At 49.7% G+C, this 20,569-nt stretch overlaps 2 protein-coding genes across 3 annotated transcripts; one reads left to right on the forward strand and one right to left on the reverse strand.

The window, feature by feature from the left end:
• Nucleotides 1-808: 808 nt before the first annotated feature.
• Nucleotides 809-5,860, forward strand: LOC100902053 (E3 ubiquitin-protein ligase ariadne-1). 2 transcript variants are annotated; one of them, XM_003740055.1, is made up of 10 exons: nt 809-1,013; nt 2,401-2,567; nt 2,643-2,792; nt 2,896-3,040; nt 3,149-3,237; nt 3,363-3,461; nt 3,580-3,780; nt 3,896-4,008; nt 4,115-4,531; nt 4,686-5,860. In XM_003740055.1, exons 1-10 carry the CDS (start codon nt 974-976, stop codon nt 4,786-4,788), a joined length of 1,524 nt encoding a protein of 507 aa, XP_003740103.1. In that variant the 5' UTR covers nt 809-973; the 3' UTR covers nt 4,789-5,860. The 2 variants fall into 2 exon arrangements, with proteins under 2 accessions (XP_003740103.1, XP_018493731.1); XM_018638215.1 differs by having other exon boundaries at nt 2,899-3,040.
• A 6,380-nt stretch (nt 5,861-12,240) lies between these two features.
• Nucleotides 12,241-19,028, reverse strand: LOC100907268 (TAR DNA-binding protein 43-like). Its single transcript, XM_029110542.1, has 8 exons — nt 18,788-19,028; nt 16,639-16,823; nt 16,312-16,482; nt 16,115-16,218; nt 15,903-15,975; nt 15,615-15,794; nt 15,193-15,509; nt 12,241-12,499 (listed from the first exon to the last, which is right to left on the reverse strand). Exons 1-8 carry the CDS (start codon nt 19,026-19,028, stop codon nt 12,241-12,243), a joined length of 1,530 nt encoding a protein of 509 aa, XP_028966375.1.
• Nucleotides 19,029-20,569: the final 1,541 nt, after the last annotated feature.

The following is a 20,569-nucleotide window of genomic DNA, read 5'->3' on the forward strand; positions in this document are numbered from 1 at the left end:
TCCCTCGGTTGATAACTCCCCGTGGATCGCTGGACCAACGTTGACGAGCTCAGAGCCGCGGAAGGGGGGGTCGACGCCTCGTGGACCTTCGGCTACCTGTGATCACCCAATAGGTATGCTCAGGTGGCGCCAGCTCCCCGGGGATTGAATCGATGACCCTAATCAGCCGCTTTCCGGAGCTATCTGGGGGTTGCGGAAACCGAGTGCCTCAGCGACTCCGTCCATCAAATTGATCGGAATCATTCGGTGAAGTTTCCTGTTTCAGGAATTATGTACATATATTCATAGCGCCAGGTAAGCCTCATCAGATTATCCGGACGCGGATCGAGCTAATTCAAGCAAGTCGCCTGCGCTCGTGGACTAATCGATCCCCGCCAGGGAGACACCCCGAAGTCTCGTGTCGCGTGGGGACCAGGGGGGTCGCTGCCGGAAAAATACAATCATCATGGATGACTCTCTAGCTCGATCGATCCGGGGAATTCAGCCTGCTGACCAACTAATTAAGAATCACACGTCGGCTCTCTGCGCGGAATTCCCGAGGCTTTTTTACGGAATTCGGGAGGCATATGTTCCACCCGATGGTCCGGGAGCTGGAACCCGAGTTCATGATCCCTGGCGATGGCTTGACGCGGGTCATTTTTCTATAAATGAGTGTGAGGCACCGAGAGTGTGAGGTGTCTCCAGAGTCTTGCGCCCCTCGACAAAATGTACCTCCTACGCGGGACCTAGAGATCGGATGAGAGGAGGACTTTCGGGAGAGAGTGTGTTCGAAGTCGTCTGCACAACATCCAAGATGGTGGCGCCCTTTGTTGCTGATGTCGTCTGAGAGGGCTGTTGTTGGTTTCCCATTCAGACTCCAAGTTTTCTTCTTCGACTAGAGTATCTCGTCACTGAGTGTTCGCCATCCGATCGGCGAGTTGTGTCTTTCGAGGACCTGATCAAATTCCATCGCGTTCCGAGCGATTCCGTGAGCATGGAGAGCGACGATGAATTGGCTTTTGGCATCGACTCGGGTAAGTGACAGCGACACTACGTCGCAAAGACCTCCATCGTACATTGTATGCTCGATCCAGGTCTTCTTGACCCGGATGGGGCGATAATTATCAAAAATCAGGTGGATTTCGATCGGGCAAAGGGTATGGGCCAGTATTTCCGAAGGGTCTCCATCTAAGGACAAGGCCAAGATGTGCTCGCAAACAATATCACCGTCATTCTCAAAGCTGATTCGCCTTTTGCGAAATCGAATCACCGCAGAAAGTCATGATGGAATCGGTGACTTCTTCACTAAGGGTCTGAAGCTCGACCAGTTTCCTCATGGATACGCCGAGCGTCCTATCACCTCGTCCATAAGCGAAATGTGTTGGGCTGATTTTAATTGCTGACTGTAAGGCTTCGCGACGTCCTCGTATCACACAAGGGTGCGATCCGGATGAACTTGGTGGTAGCAATGGTGATTTCGCGCAAACGAAATGGTCGCCATCGACAGCTCTCCGACATTGCAAGCTCTGAGGTGAGAAGAGCAAGCAGTAGCCTTGGGTAACATCGTGTGATCCCAGCTGCGTGGGTACTCCCATCAATACCCGAGTGGCCATACATGACGATGCAAAGGTGGATGGACGTTTTCATTGGTCATGGACGCATCATCACCAGTTCCGTGCAACAAATGCGTAGGAATAATGCTCCGATCCCATCGCGGCATGCTCGACCCTGTCGAATGATCCAATTAGCATACCACCGGGCACCTAGCGGATTAAGGTCGCGAATCACCAGCGTCGATCTTCGGGGGTTCACTTCATTTCCAAATAATTGGTGAGAGTCCTCTGAAAGGGTTGCAGCCCCGAGACTCCGTGAGCTTTTGTCACCCCCCGTCTCGTCGTCGCGCACCCCCCGTCTCGTCGTCGCGCACCCCTTATGTGCGTTTCAATACGAATATCAGATATTACACACTCTGTTCGTTAGAGCGACCAGGCGTCTCCCTGAACTCCGGACCTCACCCTCTGGAAGTGAAAATCGGAGTGCCGCCAGCTGGCGGGGATCTTCCAGAGCCCGGCTCTCCGATCGTTTGAGCGGCTGAGTCGTAAGGAGTCTGAATCGTTGTCTCGTATGATGGGGATCAGGGGAATTCCATCTGCGGCATGGCAAGGTTCGACTCCCGGACCTGACTGAGTGGGCATGGGGTGTCCGCGGAGAATGACCGAAGGGGTGGACTATTCCGAATCGATTCATTGCTCGACTCCAGATTTCCAGATGAGAGACAACGAAAATTTCAGACCTAGAATCTCGCTGTCACTCTTCCGAACGGGATCAAACTGAGCCATGAGTCTGTTGATGACCTCTACCAATTGTTCGATGCTATATCCTGGAGGAGCGAGTCTCAAATTGAATTCTTCTTCTCCCAAGGGAATGAAACCTCTGGAGAAGACGAGGAAATGTGTTTGGAAGCAGAACCCGCCAACTGTCCCGGAGGGAAGCGCGGTGAAGACGACTCGCCCTATCAGGTTCTATCGACTGAACAAATCGTAGACCACATGGTGGAAACAATCCGGGAAGTCAACATGATAGTACAAGTGAGTCGGAGAAGCCGATACCTGCTGTATCCATGGGTGGTTCGATTAGCGAAACCTACGATGACTCGATTCCAGATTCCGCCCACAACAACCCGAATATTGCTGAATCACTTCAAATGGGATCGGGAGAAACTATACGAAAAGTACTACGATGGTGATCCTGAGAAGCTCTTTCAACAGGCACATGTCGTCAATCCTTTCAAAATGTTCCCAATCGGAGAAAAGGTGAGGGACAGGTTCGCCTCGGATGCTAGCTGTCGTGGAATAACCTTATAAGCAGATAAGGATTTTATGATGAGATGGATCAACTAAGTAGTCCTTCCGGCAGAAGCTGATGCCACAAAGCTCAACAGAAGAGTGTGACATATGCTTGAAAAGGGTACCCTCCTGCCAAATGGCCGCCCTTGCTTGCGAACATAGATTTTGTACAGATTGCTGGAATCAGTATCTGACAACGAAGATCATCGAAGAAGGTTGGTCTCGTTATTTGAGCTTATAGCGTACCAGCTCGCTTGCGGAGTCGAGTACATGGCTAGAGAAATTCAAATTTGAAGCGATTCTCATAATCCTTTCATCTGCAGGTGTCGGCCAAACTATCTCTTGTGCTGCTCATGGTTGCGACATACTCGTCGACGACCAGACAGTCATGCGTCTAATAATAGATCAGAAGGTGTGTGACCCTTTTTTTATGCTCATCATTCATCTCCGGGTCTCTGACGCTCGGAGATCGAGAAACCGAGACCCGAGAAGAGGTGTGCACGAGACCACGCTCATAGAACTTGTCTTAACTTCCAGGTCAAACTCAAATATCAGCATCTAATTACGAACAGTTTCGTTCAATGCAACAGACTTCTTCGTTGGTGTCCGAAGCCAGAATGTACCAACGCAATAAAAGTTTGTATCCTCGCGGGTTGATTTCAGAAAAGTCCCGTGGAAGCGAACCGATATCCTATATGAGCCTCACAGCGAAGCAAGCTCGATACTGTTGCTTACATGTTTGTTCTCTTCTAAGGTGAGCTACGTGGAGGCACGGTCTGTGACGTGTCGATGCGGCCATGTTTTCTGCTTCGCGTGCGGAGAAAACTGGCATGATCCCGTCAAGTGTAGTCTTTTGAAGAAATGGCAGAAAAAGTGTGACGATGACTCAGAGACGTCCAACTGGATCGCAGCTAACACTAAAGAATGCCCGAAATGCAACGTGACCATCGAGAAGGTAACCACCATCGGCCACCCAGAGGGATGAACCAGACTGCAACGGGCATTCCTAGACTCTGTCCCCGCGAAATGGAGTACTCTCCGGATAGGCTCATTTCTCCGCTCTATTGCAGGATGGCGGTTGCAATCACATGGTTTGCAAGAATCAGAACTGCAAAATGGAGTTTTGCTGGGTCTGTCTCGGCCCGTGGGAGCCTCACGGCTCGTCTTGGTACAATTGTAATAGGTCAGTAGCCGAGCAAGGGCGCTTCCTAGATCGTGGTATGGCGTATCTCGCCGTCGATTCACGCAGCCCACGGCTCAAATAATTCATTCCATTCTCATCAATCAAGGTTTGACGAAGAGGAGGCCAAGAAAGCTCGGGATTGCCAGGAGAAATCTCGGGCGGCCCTCCAGAGATACCTGTTCTATTGCAACCGCTACTTGAACCACATGCAATCGTTAAAGTTTGAGAACAAACTCTACACGTCGGCCAAGCAGAAGATGGATGAAATGCAGCAACACAACATGTCGTGGATCGAAGTGCAATTCTTGAAGATAGCTGTGGACGTCCTGTGTCAGTGTCGTCAGACTTTGATGTACACTTACGTCTTCGCCTACTATTTGAAAAAAAATAATCAGAGCGTGATCTTCGAGGATAATCAACGGGACTTGGAGAACGCAACGGAAAAACTAAGTGAATATCTCGAGAGAGATATCACGTCGGAAAACTTGCAAGACATCAAGCAAAAAGTTCAAGACAAGCACAGGTGCGGCGTCTTCTTTTGAATGGAGCCATCGTAGAGAAGCCAGTATAAGCCCATGCTCGAGTCAAATCCTCTCGACATCACGTGCGAAATGACTGCATGCCGCCCTCACGTATCTCTGCTCGACTCTTACGTGGACGCCGACTTTTCCTTGCAGGTACTGCGAGAATCGACGACGAGTGCTCCTGGATCATGTGCACGAAGGATATGAAAACGACTGGTGGGAGTATAACGATGAAATCAAGGCGCTGCCCAAGTAACTCAAGTCTGGAGAGGCGAATCATCATAAAATCATTGTATTCGCAATAGTCTTCGTTAGAGTAGTTTCTGTTCGTACGACTTATCGTGCAAGCAGAACTGCGAGGGGCGACCTTATCGAGGTCTTAAGTGTGTCTCTCACAAAGTTTTCGTGATACATCGACTTTTTCGTTCATTTAAATGACTGCCCTCGTTTGTAATTCTGCTCCTTGATGGTTTCCCCGCCAGCTCTACCAGCAAGCATTGAAAGCGATTCTGTCGCTCCTCTTTCGGAACTGATCGGCTAATTTCCGCTCATCAGTCCACGGGGAGAGTCCCTTAGGGAGCCAAAACTGAAACCAATATCGTCTGATGTGAGTTCCGAAGCTAAATCAGAGAGCTGGACATTTGGATGAGACAAGTCCGTTGATAAGGCGCCGTGACCTCGAGTGTTTGTTCAATCTATAGTGAATGGAAGGATTTCGGGCTTTTCAGTCGCAGGGGGATCGTTTCAATCCCGTCGGGTGTCCTCGGTGACTACATTCGGCTGACGGTCGGATTTCGGAGAAACGTGCACCGACGGGCCCCTGGAGTACTGATGGACAGGGAGAAGTGAGGGAAAAATTCAGTTGTTGGTAGAAAATTGAAGAGACGCAGATGAGACGCAACACATCCGAACAGCTAGATAGCGTAATATAATTCTCCGTTTAATCACATTCAACCATCGACTCAGTTCAATTTCCCGAAACGTTTGCCGGTCAATATGCTGTTTTGGCTTACCGGCTCATCATATTCGATCATCTAGATTATCATCATCCGCGGTATGGAGTCGAAAATCTACTGTTTAAACCTAGTCGGACCCTGAAGTTACATGCATAGTTTGTTCATCTCTTCTAATTCGTCCCATTCTCATGGAGGCTGTGAGGAGCGAGGCCGCGCGTGGGAACTGAGGAATATACAGACTGGGTTCCTTTCCACGCTTTTTTTTGGGAAAAAAAACACATGCCGCCGAGGGGGAAATGTTTGTTAAAAAAGGGGAAAAATGGTCCAGGCACAACTGAGGCACAAAATAAAAATACTGTCAATTTAATATGATCCCTGGAGCTCTCCTTCCGTATCGTAAGAGAGCGATAATTAAGTCAAGAGGGATGAGATGAATTTCAGTGCTTCGCATCAAGAATTCCCGGCGGCCAGCTGGGCATCTATGGACCCATAAATTTTTGCGGTGAACTCCCTTGAATGGAAAATCCCTCGACGAGATATGGTACTTGGTGCAGACACCCACTTCGAGCGCAGAAGTGATAAACCCTGCAGCAGACAACGACCGAGCACTCTCCGAATGCTCCAAGGTTACAAGTGGAGCTTCGTAGACTTCTGACTCACCCGATTGAGTGCAGAGGAATCGTGGCGACTCGGGCGACAGATGGATTTGGTTGGGGGAAGATCGATCGCAATGGATTTTGTCCACACTTTCCAATCGTACGATCGATAGACAAGACATCACAGGATAGACCAACAAGATTTTTATTGTTGTTGTAATTGCACTAAACTTTCTCCCATAGGATTCGTTCTTTCTCGTAAAGCCAGCCACGTACACATTCAAATTTCCATCGCACCGAACTGACGGGTTAGATCTATGGCATCGAGAAGCCTGTTGTAAAAATGACCGCTCGATGACGACTTGTTGACAAATCATCCAGAGGACATGTGCCGCAGAGTTTGTTCAACTGTCCGCAGGCTCCTTTCGCGTCTCCAAATATAACAATCGACTGATCCGATTCAGACTTGAAACTAGCACGTCCTCATTATCAATCGTTTGATCCAAGGTCCAGCAAACAATTCGCCGTTCATTCGCACCTCTATCCAGACATTCGTTCAGGCATTCATCCATTCACGCTTCCATCCGCGTCTATGCCCTCATCTTCGAAGCTGATTGATTGATTGATTGATCGATCGTTTTATTGAAAATTGAACGATTATTGTTTCACGACGAATGAATGAGCGAGTGCGTCTCGTTCTTCTACTTTTCGTTTCGCCTCGAATGGTCAATGGCCTCATCAGATTCGCTAGAGCATGATCCCGTCGTTCTCAGCCACATTCGCACGCGAACGATTCGCACTCAATGCTAAGATTAGAAGTTTAGTGAGACCTCAGATAACCCAGATCAGAACTTGGATCCATATTCAATCAGCCGTCACACACATTCGAGGCCATCTCCCACGTGGGAACGAGGGTGAGAGAGGATTATGTATAGAACTAAAGAGAAAATCGCGTTCAGACTTCTCTCCTCAAACCATTCTCATCAAGATTATCATCCGTAAGCACAAGATTTTCCTCATGGTGACGTTAATTCTTCTCCACGATGGCGACGTTATCTGTGTAGTGGTAATGGTATTTGTTGTTGTTTCTCCTCCAAACCGACGCAATCTGTTTACACGATAAGAATCGTCATAATCATAACGCTTCCTTTCATATTCCATCCCCAATCACACAAAACTCGTCCGTCTTCTCATTCATCTGCTCTCGCAAGATAATCAGACTCAGAACATCAGCAGTCTCTTCATCATTACTATTATCATTATCCTCATCATATTCGGCATCACCATTCCCATCACCGGCTCTTTCGCGCAGGTCGAGGTCGGACACGAGATATCGGTTGTTTGTCGTTTCGGAATTTTGAGGCATTCCTTTCCATATTGGGGGAATTCTTTCTCTTGGAGTCCGGAGGCTCAGAATGGGGAATGGGCGATTCTCCACTCATCGCAGCCTACTTGAGAACTCGGCTCAGTTATTTTTAATTGTCATTCGGACAGATGATCTGGAACCATTACGACTCCTCCGCAGTCTTGATGATGCGGGAGTCCGAATGCGAGCCAGTTCAACGTCCCGTCCTTCTCCACGTAAAGGAGAGAATACGGAAAACCCACGTCACATCGTGGCAAAGGCGGTCTCATCTTCTCTGCCAAGCGCCAACAATCTGTTGGCTTCCCAGTTCCGTAACTCCCACTCCAATGTCCGGTTCTCGTGTCGAAGACAAATTCTTGATTTCAACCAATAGAAATGTGCGCAAGAAGGTTCTCAGCAACTCCAACGGCCGCCCTCTCACCCGATTTCCATCGATCAGATGAACGTGCTTGTCGTTGATGCTGTTAATATCATTATCATCGTCGTCCCCCAAACTGCCGCGCCGCTTTCTCGTAATAATCATCGCCCCTACGCTGCCCGCGAGGCGATCGCTCAGAAATGATTTCGACGTCCCGTCTGAATTTCCAGCGGTATACGTAAGCTCACTTCCATGGAGCGGTTCCGCTTCCCTTGTCAACGACGAGCTCAATCCGTTCGACTGCGGTCCCAAAGCGGTCTCAGGGTGTTGTGGGCAAACCTAAATGCTGAACGATGGCATCAGCGATGAACATCCATGTGATAAATTCCGGGAGCTTTTCTTCGGAAGTTACGACCGGTTGATTCATTGCACGATTGGGGGGATTGAATGAATAGAAGCGGAAATGACGTCCTGGAGAAGCCTTCCGTCATATTACTCACAATTTCCCGAGACACAGGCAACCAGGCGCGAACCTCGCAATCGTTCGGCGCTCTCCCAGTCATATTCCAGACCATACCTCTATGGACAAAATAAATTATAACTATAGATAAATGTGCCATCACCAGTGAAAGCATTGCTCAACAAACAACGAAATCACGTGTATGTTCGTCATCAGTCGAATGCTCAGTCCACACCTCGATCTGAACAGAAAAACCGCCGAAACTATCGCCGCTCACACCCAATGCGTACTATCCTTATTCGTAATGAGAGAGTTGTTGAAGAATAATGATGATGAAAAAATCAATCGGCGACTGGAGCTGACGACAATGCAATGTTAATTATTATATATATATATTTAGGTTGTATATATATATATGATCATATATTAACTCCGAAATGAACTGCCAAACCCCTCATTTGCGTACCCATTCAATCCTGCACAATGTTTTTATGTGTTTTTTTGCCATCTAACTCCGGAAAATTCACCGAATCATCCGACCACTTGCCTCTGCATCGTGAATAAATCAATCGATGAAGCTCGATCAGAAATAATTTGTCTAGAGCGCCTCACTCACTCAAACTTCGTTTGCGAATCGCGAAGCCCTCAAAAGTCCCGTGACTGACGATTGATCATTTCGGAAATCATGTTTGAGGCTCGTTTCCGCCTCACGCGGCAGGTAGCCACCAACAACAAACGCTCGTTTCCAAATGATTACGATGTTTCCTTCTTCCCATCTTCCCTCAACAAGGTATCCTCGACAATGGATAAAATTCGCGAATTCGTTCACCTAAGATCGATTGCCTGCAGTCCCATAGTCTAAACCTAACCTTAACATATATATATTCACATGTGGGAGTGAACACATGAATGCAGATATGTGTGAACGCATACGATTCAGTGCCTTAGCGCAAACAGAGGTCTTCGACTTGAGAGGTCCGCCCTTCGATGTTTCAAGGCTCATACCGGGCTCTGAAGGCGAGTGTTCATGAACCTCCCTGTCGAATGGCTCCCGATTGATAGGAAGCATCCGATGTTACTCCCGAGTACGCAAACGGCTCCGAACATATGCGGCCACACACACAGGTATGCATGGGTGCACAGATGGTTTGCAACGTGTTGAAATGTAAGTGTGAACATCGAGAAGTCTAATCACATCCCGCTATATCGAACGAATAATGTGTATGCTGAGCTACGATAACTGCTTGACGAGCCTAGTCCACAAACGATCAAATGTGTTCCAGACGAGTTCCCCTTGTTTCTGCTCGGCATCAAGCTGGAACCTCCAAGCTTGTGAAGTTTGCGAGTTTTCGTAGGTATAACATTGCTAAGTCTTCCATTACGCTCGACTCCTTTATCATCGCACCTTTCATAACACACCATATATGTGTATATTTATGTCCATATATATATCGTACTACATAGAATATCTCCAAAAAAAATTCACTGGTCTCACAGCGAGCAACTCGCCATTCAGACGGCAGCATCGGTCACACGCAGGATTTTTTCGAGAAATAGAGAGACAGCAAAGAAACCTCACAAAATCTGGCCTACTCCTGAATCATCGGATACTCGATATCGTGTCACATGTATACTAGTTTTCCGTGAATGAGGTGTGTGTTTCTCTGTATAAATATATAGTATGTTTATATTGCAAACTGAAATACCGGGATAGCTTCTGCGGTGTCGCATCTTCTCCTGTAACGTGTGACCGATGCGTACCGACGACCGGGTATTCCAATGGTAGGTTGTCACTTCCGTCTCCACTCACCTCATGTGTACAATGATTCTTATCAACAGTAGTTCGACGAGCATTGCTGGCTGCCGCATACCGCACTCTTCCGTCTCTTCCTAAGGGATACTATCCCTTTGATTCCGTCCTCACAATTGAGAACAGCCTTTCCAATCATCGATGTTCGCCCCTCCGAACCCCCGAGCGCATCAACAAATGTGCACCCGACGATTTCCTTATTCTTATAAACTCTCCATACCACGCTCAACACCATTGCCTATAATTGCGCAGGTTGTACACAGATTTATGTACACACACATACACACATTCACTCGGGCACAGACGGAAACTTCCGCCGCGTCAACGCACACAACGCAGCCGATCTAACATATATGGGTCAACAAAAACACGGCTCTCGAGTTGAAAGTAGAACAAGAACAACAGGAGGAGACGGGGTATCACAACTTGTACGGAGACCATTGTGGACCAGTTTCCGCAGAACACACAAGAGCGGCCGGCTTGAGAGACACGTTGACCGCGACAACTGTTTTTTCAAACTCTCCGACGTACGCGTAAGGTTAAAATCGCACGAAACGTTCTAGGACGATTGCAGCGGTTCAGACGGAAGCAAAAGCCGTTCGACCGACCGACGGTTGACTCCAGGCAGAGTATTCCCAGACGGAATCTAGGAAAAAAAATCGGGTCGCACGTCGGACTTTCGGTCCAAGCGGTGCTGAAGCTGTACGCTCTTGCGAGCGCGATAAGTCAGACCATCCTACGTCAGAGAATTAGTCGAAACAGAAAGAATACGACCCTGACGTGATTGAATCCGTGCCGCTCTTATCGCAGCACACTGACGTTTTCCTCAGGATGGCGAAGACAGAAACGTGGAGCGGTTTCCTCGCACCCAGTAAAGTCTCGAGAACATGATCGAGGTCACTTCGACAGAACAAAGGTATGAGAAGTCGAGAACGTCGGAGCAACCGATCGATTCGACGCAATAATCGGTGGCCGTATCCATGGACTGGTCGATCAAAATCACAGGCCCACAACGGGAGCACCTCGTCATTGTGACTTTTTCTCCCGTAGCTTGGATAAAAAATTCAAGTTCAAGCTTGGAGTGATCAATCATATCAGAGGTCCGCGGAACGGCGTCGGAGAAAGGTATTGCCCTGTCGTTCTTCCCGTTCAAACAGTGAGGAGCAGCAGCCAGACTCAATGCGCGCGCGATGATCAAAATGTTTGCTTCTACCGTCATCTTGTTGAAATCTTCCTCAAAATCAATCCAACCTCCCGCAAACTCTCCGTCGAAAATTGTATAGTATTACTCCATACTATTTCTCCTATGCTACGCATCTGGTAACCGTTACCAGTTTGATTTTCAGATCGATTCGACGATCGTCATTCAACTGTCTTCACCGCAGCTAAAAGTTCAATTAGCAACAATATCAATTTCGATTATAACACGTTTGACCGGGTATCGTTCCCATTCATAGTCCTTTCATCTTCCGAGCTCAACTAGATTCAGGCCCTCAGAACGCTTGCACATGGTTCCAAGTTTCCTGTTCCTGGGAGATTTCGATGTTTAAAACATCGAATCATAATAAGGAGGGCCCGACCCTGCGTCCACCATACCCGCAAGGGAATTTTCTTCTCTCTGTTAGTTGTACTGTTCGTTGGTTCGTTTATGAAATGAACGGATGGATTTTGGATTCAATCAATGTAACAGGCTCGTCGAACCAGATCGGAAGTTCGTCCGAGGGGACTTTCAAAAGGCAGTCAGATAGGAAGAACACTGAATGAAACTCACTCATCAGTCGCATCCGACATCTCGACCGTCGAATGGATAAACGAACGAACGAACAAACAAACGTGCAAGAAAGCGGACCGAAAACGTACAATATGAGAAGATGCTTATCGAGGGGCGACTTCCTTTGCTTGTAGTCCATGTTGGAGCTCACAGGCGTCCTCATGTCCCGTCCTCAGGTCGAGGTGTCGTCCTAACTGGTGTGAGATGCTCGACCCTGTTTCGGTATTTCGAACGCTCCCGGCTCGGAAATTCATCGAGAAGAAATAAAGTCGGCTTCAGGTGCTGAAGGAACAGATTGGGTAACGGATGATCCTCAACAACTGAACATCTTCCACGTGTCGGGAAATCGACTCCGCTGAAGCTCTATGCTGAAATCGCGTTCACTCTTCAGCTAAGGCGACGCAGACATCGTATATCCCTGACCCGAGCCCTGTTGCTGCTGCTGCTGTTGTTGCTGTTGCTGCTGAGGTTGCGGTCCGGGCTGGCTCTGCTGGGGGGCGCCCTTGTGCCACGCAGCTGAGTCGTGGGGAGCGGCGCCCCAGACGAACGGGGCGTTCACATGCGTCGCATGCGTTTCACCGGAGGAATGGCCCCCTGAGCCCCCATTATTGGCACCTCCAGCGGCGAAGTTTCCACCAAATAGGCCATATCTGCAATTTTTCCAGAAACACATTAGAACGTGGAGCATGTGGGAGCTGAGGCATCAATAGAGAACAGTGAAGGTGGGGTGGATGAACGCAATAGATGGATCGATGAGAGGATCAATGGCTGACCGATTGATCGAGAACGCTGCTCATCGCCTACTCATCGAGCATCATGAACGTCTTCATCATGAACCAATGGAGTAATTATCGAAAAGAAAGACATGTGGATCATGTGATACTTCCAAAGACCTCTGGCAAAAATGAGGCTCATCTCATACATCGCTTGCTCAAGGTGCTGTCTGTTTTCTGTTTCCGGTTTCGAGTGTCACGAGCGATCTGGTTCGTATTAGGTCCATCGGCTGATTAGCGAAGACAACCGAGGGATGAAACATGACGGATGGTGGGTAAGGACGGAAAGGAGGGCGATCAGCCGACGATCGACGTCATGGCAGGGCCGGACTCGATGGAGAGAAAAAATCGAATTTGACCAGTGTCTGTAGCTGATGCTGCTCGAGAGGATTTGGTATATTCGGTACCGATTTTCATCGATATTGTTATGATGGTAAATTATTCCGACACCATATCGCTCGAGTCTCCCGGACCTCGGAAACATCTAGGGGAGAATATATGTGTATTCCATTCGTCATGTGTAACAAGCGTTTTCCTGGCGACTGGCAAAATTCTTGCGCTCATCAACACTCTTTCTCTTGCAGTCTTGGTGGCAGGTGTCAGCTTATGGTCTTGTGTGTTTGTCTGCATCGGCACGGTGTTGTGAGAGAAGGAGAGGAAAAGAAAAGAAGTGTATGATTTTGCCGCTTTGGAAATACGATACCATACCGCCATTTGAGGACAGCCACTCCTTCCGACCACTTCACGCATTCTGCTCAGCACACTCCGGGGGTCCAAACACAGCCGACTCACATCCAACTCATCTTCACCTTAATACCTCCATTCCAACATCCAAAGGCAGCTGCACAATTCTCACCTATAGCCAGACATTAGAATTGACGACGAAGATATCGCAACTCGAAGCCACATGGCGGTGCTCTGTGGATGTCGAGGCCCTTCCAAAGGTCAACGAGGCCACATGGCTGAATTGCGTCAAGACACTCAAACGGATCGATGATGACATTGAAAGATCACTGAACAGAGTACCAGAGACATTCATACGTCATGTACACTTCCCCGTACCTTCAATCAGGATCCCGTGCCCTCCTCCGCAGAGAAGCGCTCGCTCGAAGAGCTCGTCCGGAGGATTTATAATGCGGGAATTCTCGGAACAATAGTCAGAGTCTGACACGCTGTCACGTGGAGTCGCCTTTTCTCAGCTCGCATCCGAGCCCCAGGGTCGAAGCAGGCGAATTCGTGGGCTGATAAATCTCATTCTACGACCTGATGGACGATTCTATGACCTTACATTCAATCGATCGCGTGGCCGGCACACGTTTGCGGGAAACAAGCGAGCAATGATCATCAGTGACCGGCGAAATCGAAGACAGCGATATCAGCTCAATTAACGACCTCCCGAACCCGATTACAGCTCGGATCAATAAAGTTCGGAGCTTGTACTGGTGTCCGCCTGGTTGGAATCATATACACACTACTATCGCGATGTCCTCCGGAGTTTCTCAAGAGGTACACGAGTCGGGAGCGTGGAGATAGACTTGACGGAAGGAGGAGAGGGGAATAAGCGCGCAAACGAGTTCACTACCCACATAAAAGAAGCAAATTCGCCGTGGAACTCGGTGAAGTATTTTCTCCTTCCATATGTATGACCCTGACGACGCTGGGGCCCTCCGATGATGCTATCGAGAGTGAACTCCGAAGACTGCCTCGTTTTCATCGAATCGAGAAAGTAGAGAGCGATGCTTACTCCTGGGGACGACAGACCCTAGTCGGAACTCGGAAGAGAGAGTTCAGGAGTCCAGCAATCTACGAAGCCGTTTATCGTTGCTCATAACGAGGGGACACCACGATCGTCCTCGACTCACGAGATCGAGGCTGTGGTCATCGAGAGATGGCCACCAGACTTGGAGAGCGTTCCGTTCAGAGGACGTCGACTCATATAGGAAGACCGGAACGAGCGACCACATCGACGATCTCATGCTTTTGCGACCAAAGCATGGCTAATATCTCGCTGATGAGAGAACGGTTTCATCATCACAGCGGACCTAGATGGTACGAGGGAATAGGGAGCCATGAGCTCACACGTTCAGATCAACGAGCGCAAACAGATCGAGAAACTTCGAAATTCTGAGAATAACTCTCTCTTCAAGTCATGGCCGAGGCGGTAGATGGACCGCTAAAGGATGACCGCCACCAAACTCCAATTGACCTTACACAGATACACTCACAGCTCTTCTGCGTCCCACGCATCGGAGCTTCTGCATTTCTGCACACACACCACATATAGCTCCTTGCCAGAGGCCTCCTTCTATGGTTTTCGCGAAAGGATCATGAGGGAGCGATACGGAATTGTCGTCTTCATCAAGCAACACCAAGGAATATCTCAACGAATGACTGAAAAACTGATCGACTAAGCCACCACTCAATTAGGCGACCGAACAACCGGCCATCCAACCGACCGAGCCACCCCCAACGGGTGGGACGAGAAGGACGCCGGACGGAACACCAATCGGAGGAAGCGGAGGACGTTTTGGTCAAGATGTAGATGTGATGTAGACGCTGCAAGGACTTACCCGGCCTGGCCCAAGGCCTGGAGGACCGCGGCCGAATTCATTTGTTGAAGGGAGCTCGAGGGCTGGGCGCCTCCCGTTGCGGAGGGTGCCCCCAAACTGAGTGCGTTCATGCCAAGGGTCGGCGGAGTGGTTGTCGCTCCGGGGTGGCTCAGAGCCTGTTGTGACGTACTTGGTCCCATATCGCGTGACGACGATGCAGCACCAGGGGCTGTCCATGAATGAACTGTTCCTACGTGACCGCTTCCCGGCGGTAGGTGGCCCTGCAAGTGATGATGGTGCGAGTACGAGCTCATTCCGGCTCCGTAGTGTCCCGCGCCCTGGAGAGACAGGGTCGGTTCAATCATCGGTTAGTTCAATCAGTTTCCCCAGAGCGTACTATTATGGGATTTTATCGTGGATTTTCGATCGATCGTCCAACTCACGCGGCTTATTTGTGAACGAGGGTCGGGCTGGGCTATCATGGGATGACTGCTCCGATTGGAGGACATGTGATGGTGGTGCATCACACTCACATTGACGCCTCCTCCGACGCCCATTCCGACGCCCGCGGAGCCCCCGGTGTCGTTTTTCGGTACGGCATTCGAAACGTGGATTGAGGTCCCCTGTGGAATGGATCGAGGATACTCATTCGGGGGGAACCGTCGCGAAATAATGTAACTTCCACTCCGCGTAATTTGAAGACTGAAAGTCAATCAGAATGGAGCCCTTACCTTGATGATGTGATCTTCTCCACAAAGACTCTGTGCGACTTCAGCGTCCACAAACGTGACGAACGCAAACGCTCTGAGGAGGGGAGGGACAGATTACTTTCTTTGGCTCCACTTGGAGCCCACCGGCGCTGAACTCACAGTGGGTGGGATCAGTGTCTTTCATGCGCCAGATGGACGAGAGATTGGGATCAAAGGGATAGGTGGGTACTCACCTGAATGGTTTTGGAATGAAAACGTCAGTGACTTCTCCGAATTTGCTAAAATAGTCTCTCAAGTCATCCGCGGTGAGGTCTTCAGTGCAGCGACCAACAAATACCTGTGGAGTTTGAGCTTCCATTTGAGTGGCAGGTCCAATCAGAAAGCTACAAATCGTTCCGAGCCTCACGTGCGTGCGTGCGTGCGTACTCACCTTCCGACTCAACTCGGAAGCCTGTCCGTCTCTCGAGTTGGGAATTTTGACGTCGCACCAACGGCCATCGATCATGTGTCGTTTCGAGAGAACCCGAATCTGGCTCTCGTATGAAGAAAACCGAATGAAACCAAAGCCTTTCGACTGCTGTGTTTTGGGATCTTTTTTCACCTAAAAGGCAAAAATATTCGATCATTAGGTTCTCATCTGACGCCGAAAATTTCTGGGAAAATCCACCAACAGAGGAAGGAGAGTCGACAGAACGACGAGGTTGCTCGAATTTTCCGAATAGGGAGATAATTAGGAAAGTACCAATGATGAGCTTACCTGAGCCATGAGCACTTCACCAAACGCCTCGAAGTACTGCCGCAACTCTTGCTCTGTGGTTTTCCAAGGTAAACCTAGTACAATGAGGTCCGAGCACTTCTTGGCGTCCGTTCTAACTTTCATCTTCACAATGGGATCTACCGCAGCTCCGCCTCCAGGTGATTCATCCGGTCGTTTCTTCGTGTCTGATGAGCGAGAGGGAAACAAGGTAAGGAGTTGAATCAGTGAAAAATAAAAGGTTAGTCAATATTTCAGCGATAACCCCCCATCGACAACAAGGAAGCTGGCATTTCTACTCGGTGGGGATATCGAGTCATTTTCCTTCTTGCTTGTCGACTGAATTCGTCTATCGGTGCGTGATCTCCGAGAATCCCTCGGATCGGGAATGATCAAGTTCCAATATTACGCAAGCGTCAGTCATAGCGTCAATGATTCATGAGCTGAACAACTCATTCTCCGGTCATTCCGGGCCGTGAGTCTCGTGTGCCCGCGATATTCTCTGCCCCTAATTCAGGCTGGGCAAGAGATCAAAGATTGTGAAGCTTCACTGGATTTCTCCCAGCAAAAGCTCATAGTGATTTCGGGTTTTATGACGCCATGATTGCGATGCGCGAGCAGCTCGGGTATTCGCCACCGTCCACCCTCGGACCCATGCGGACATCGGCCGGAGGGTCACGGCTTTCCACGACTGATCATGATCTCCAACGAGATAGGAGTTCCACCATAGAAACTGATAGAACCCGATCAATTTCGAGACGGGAGCGACGAAGACGCTGCCGCTTCGTCCTCCAATCGACTGGCCAAAGCGTCTGGCTTGGTGATATTGACAGCTCTACGGGGAGACAATTATTATGCCCACCTTCCTTTCCGCTTGTTGCGGAAAGGAAAAAGCATGTTCCCCGTTTCACGAATAGCTCCTAAGCATCGATTACGTCATGGTTGCGCACACGGAATTTCCCGCAGCGACACCGTTGCGTACCCCATCGGCGACCGCATAAAGAGCCACTGGCTCGCGGTCGGGATGACACCGGTCTGCCTTGAATATGACGCTGAGTGTTCCCTGAACAAGGATTAAAGAGGGCAGGGCGCATTATTCTTCTCGAATTTACCCTCCTCCCGCTCGGAGCATTGGTTTATTTTCAGTACCGATCACGAGATTGTCAAATGATAGAAAAAATCGTGGCCCGGTTTAGTACGTGTATGTTGTGACTGAGAGAGTATGCGTATATACAGGGGGCAGTGAAACCGCCAAGGCCAAAACGCTGACAAGCAAGTCAGCAGGCAGGCAAAAGAACGAGCGAGCCTCTGTCATGGCCCGCTAAAACAGCTGACCAGCAGAGCGCTTCATTCGAGAGCGATTATTGCGGCTATGCTCGAATCGAAAACCCCTTGCATAACACGGGCGGAGCTGCCCAGGTGCGAAAAGCGTCCCTAGCCATAGAATCGGACAAACAGTCCAATTGCCATGAATCCCAGTCAATAGAACTCATAAAAATGCCCCGTCAAATATCACGGAGCTCCTCTATCGGCTGTGTAGGGGCAGCCGTACCACCAGCGGCGATGAGAACGGCAGAGGTAGTATCGCGTAGTCGCTGGTGACAACCACGTATTCACTTTGGAACCCCATCCAACGCGAACGAACTCGAGCTGTCCGGCTCTTACAAGAACCTTCGACACCGGGGGGCAAGGTCGATAGAGTTTCGAACGATAGCAAACAAGTCTCCAATTTAGGCTTAGGGAACATCAGCTCACTGCTGACGGTAGAGGCAGCAGTGAGCGATCTGGCTCGGGCGAAAACATCTACGGAAAGTCACTCGGAAGCGAACATTGAGCCCGAGCAGATAGACCGATCAGTCGAGCACTGGTCCACCGTCAGACAGACACTATGGGATTCCATGAACGTGAATGCGAGAGCTCGGAGTAGCGGCAGCAGTAGCAGCCGTAGCATCAGCGGCCCAGTGACAAGTGTCAATATCGTTCGACGATGTTTTTCGCTATTGGGTCGGAATTTCGGGAGACTTTTTCCGCTCTGCAACAAGCAGATGACTCGCGAGACATAAGCGACCGCTGTCGAGTATAACTGCCAGCCCTGCTTCCCGTTTCGAGAGTCGACAACAGGGATACAGCAACTAGGGCCGTATGGACTTACCTTTTGGTACGACACAGTAGAATGTCCTGGCGCCCCAACCACCCTCAGGAGCGCTGAGCCGCCCCTCGACCAACCGAACTCCACGATATGCTCCGGTATCGGGGTTTCGATATTTGAGGCCGCACGCATTCGGGAATTGGCCAGTGAGGGTGGTCAGCAGCAAGGTTCCATCTAGTTCCCCTGGTAACTCTATCGGTTCCTCGCCTTCTTCCTCCGCAACCTGGATGTACACGTCGGACATGGCCTCCTCAAGCTCCTGTTTCGCGCTTAATCTTCTTCTACTTAGAATAACTCGCACAGCTCACACTCACACACACGCACTCTCGAGACGAATCCACCGCACGGCCCTATTTCGCTCCAACGGCCTTGTATATGAATTTGTTTTTGTTTCACTGTGTCGTCAGCAGAGGATTTAGTCTCGCTCTGTCTCACGAGAATCGCGTTTGTCGTCATATGCCCGTTTTCTGTCCACCAATAGGGAGAGGAGGTCCCGGCGGGAAAATTCGAAGCGTGTGCTTATGCTTGGCGCGAGCGATAAGCTGACTGAGACTGACGTTTGCCGCTGAGCTCTACTTTTAACGCATCCAGTTCGGCGACGACTCTGCGGAAAGTCGGGCAGATGTTTGGTTCATGGATGGACTTGGTGACATTCAGAGGAAAATCCTGCTCGAGGTTCAACGGAGAGCTGATACCCTGCTCCGAGCCCGGAAGTAGGATCATCGAGCGTCAAGCCGAATTTCCAGCGTGTGGAGACCTTCTCCCGAGTGAGTCCCGATGATCGCCCCGATCCTTGTCCCGGGGAACTGAATGCCAAAAATTCTCGGAGAATTTAATCAGAGTAGAGCCTCCAATGCCGGTCTATGATCTTCGGGCTAGAACCCACCAGGATCGATATTGGATCGACACATGAACCAGAGAGGAGTATATGGACTTCAGTCGTATCGAGGGACCACTTTTAAGCGGAACTGATGGAGTCCTCGGAATTCTTCACCTCCCAGAAATTCCGGGAGCGGGCTCAGATAACATCATCGTGCCGCTGAGGACGACCCATTGTCGAAAGGTCATCGATTCCGAATATTGCCGCCAAGCTCAGCTGTAGGTCGGATCCAGTTCGAGAGCTCGAGCGACCGGCAACAGGAACTGTATAGATGGACCCGCATATATGAGATACGCATGTAAGAGAACTCGGCTGTAAAGAGACGTATTCCCTTTCCTGTTTCTCGGGCCCATAGACTCCCATGTTGAAGGGATCGTCAATTGGAGGCTCCAAAAATTGGCCTATATGAGAAGCTGGTTTATAAGAGACTTGTTCGCTCTTCCCGAGCAGTCTCTTATGAGCGGGTCCGACTGTACCACGTGATGGAGTCTGAAGCGAGTAATGCACTGGTGAGTGCGGATCAGATGACAGGAGACAAGCAGAAATGGTCCTTGACAGCGGAGGGACTCACACCCCGCCCCAATGGAACTGGTGCTATAAAGCACCGTCTGAGACCGCTCGGCCACGCTGCCTCTACCCGGACTTTCAACGTTGTCTGCAGTCTGCAGCGACGGAATGAAAGAGGCTTGTCAATAATGCTATTGCTCATATTCCAAATTGTGATATTTCAAGTCGACAACTCCAATCGACAACCCCTCGAGGCGATCTCTAAATCTGCGTCGATGGTCACGCCACAATAAATCATGAGCAGACGGTCAGTTTGCAGTCAGAGTACGCTATCAACGTGTTATCTGTGCTTCCGAAGTTTCTCATTTTCCGTCACTCGACGACCTCTGGGGCCTCTG

The sequence above is a fragment of the Galendromus occidentalis genome, unplaced genomic scaffold, assembly GCF_000255335.2.
Source record: "Galendromus occidentalis unplaced genomic scaffold, Mocc_1.1 scf7180000076729, whole genome shotgun sequence".
NCBI classification, from domain to species: Eukaryota; Metazoa; Arthropoda; class Arachnida; order Mesostigmata; family Phytoseiidae; genus Galendromus; species Galendromus occidentalis.

Bases quoted from the DNA above. Each gene is read 5' to 3' on its own strand.
- LOC100902053 (XM_003740055.1), top strand. From the start codon at position 974: ATGGAGAGCGACGATGAATTGGCTTTTGGCATCGACTCGG. The intron at 1,014-2,400 runs GTAAGTGACAGC...TCTTCTCCCAAG, and splicing joins GGCTTTTGGCATCGACTCGG to GGAATGAAACCTCTGGAGAA. The intron at 2,568-2,642 runs GTGAGTCGGAGA...ACTCGATTCCAG, and splicing joins AAGTCAACATGATAGTACAA to ATTCCGCCCACAACAACCCG.
- LOC100907268 (XM_029110542.1), bottom strand. From the start codon at position 19,028: ATGTCCGACGTGTACATCCAGGTTGCGGAGGAAGAAGGCGAGGAACCG. The intron at 16,483-16,638 runs GTAAGCTCATCA...TTTGCCTTTTAG, and splicing joins GTGAAGTGCTCATGGCTCAG to GTGAAAAAAGATCCCAAAAC. The intron at 15,976-16,114 runs GTGAGTACCCAC...TCCCCTCCTCAG, and splicing joins TTCATTCCAAAACCATTCAG to AGCGTTTGCGTTCGTCACGT.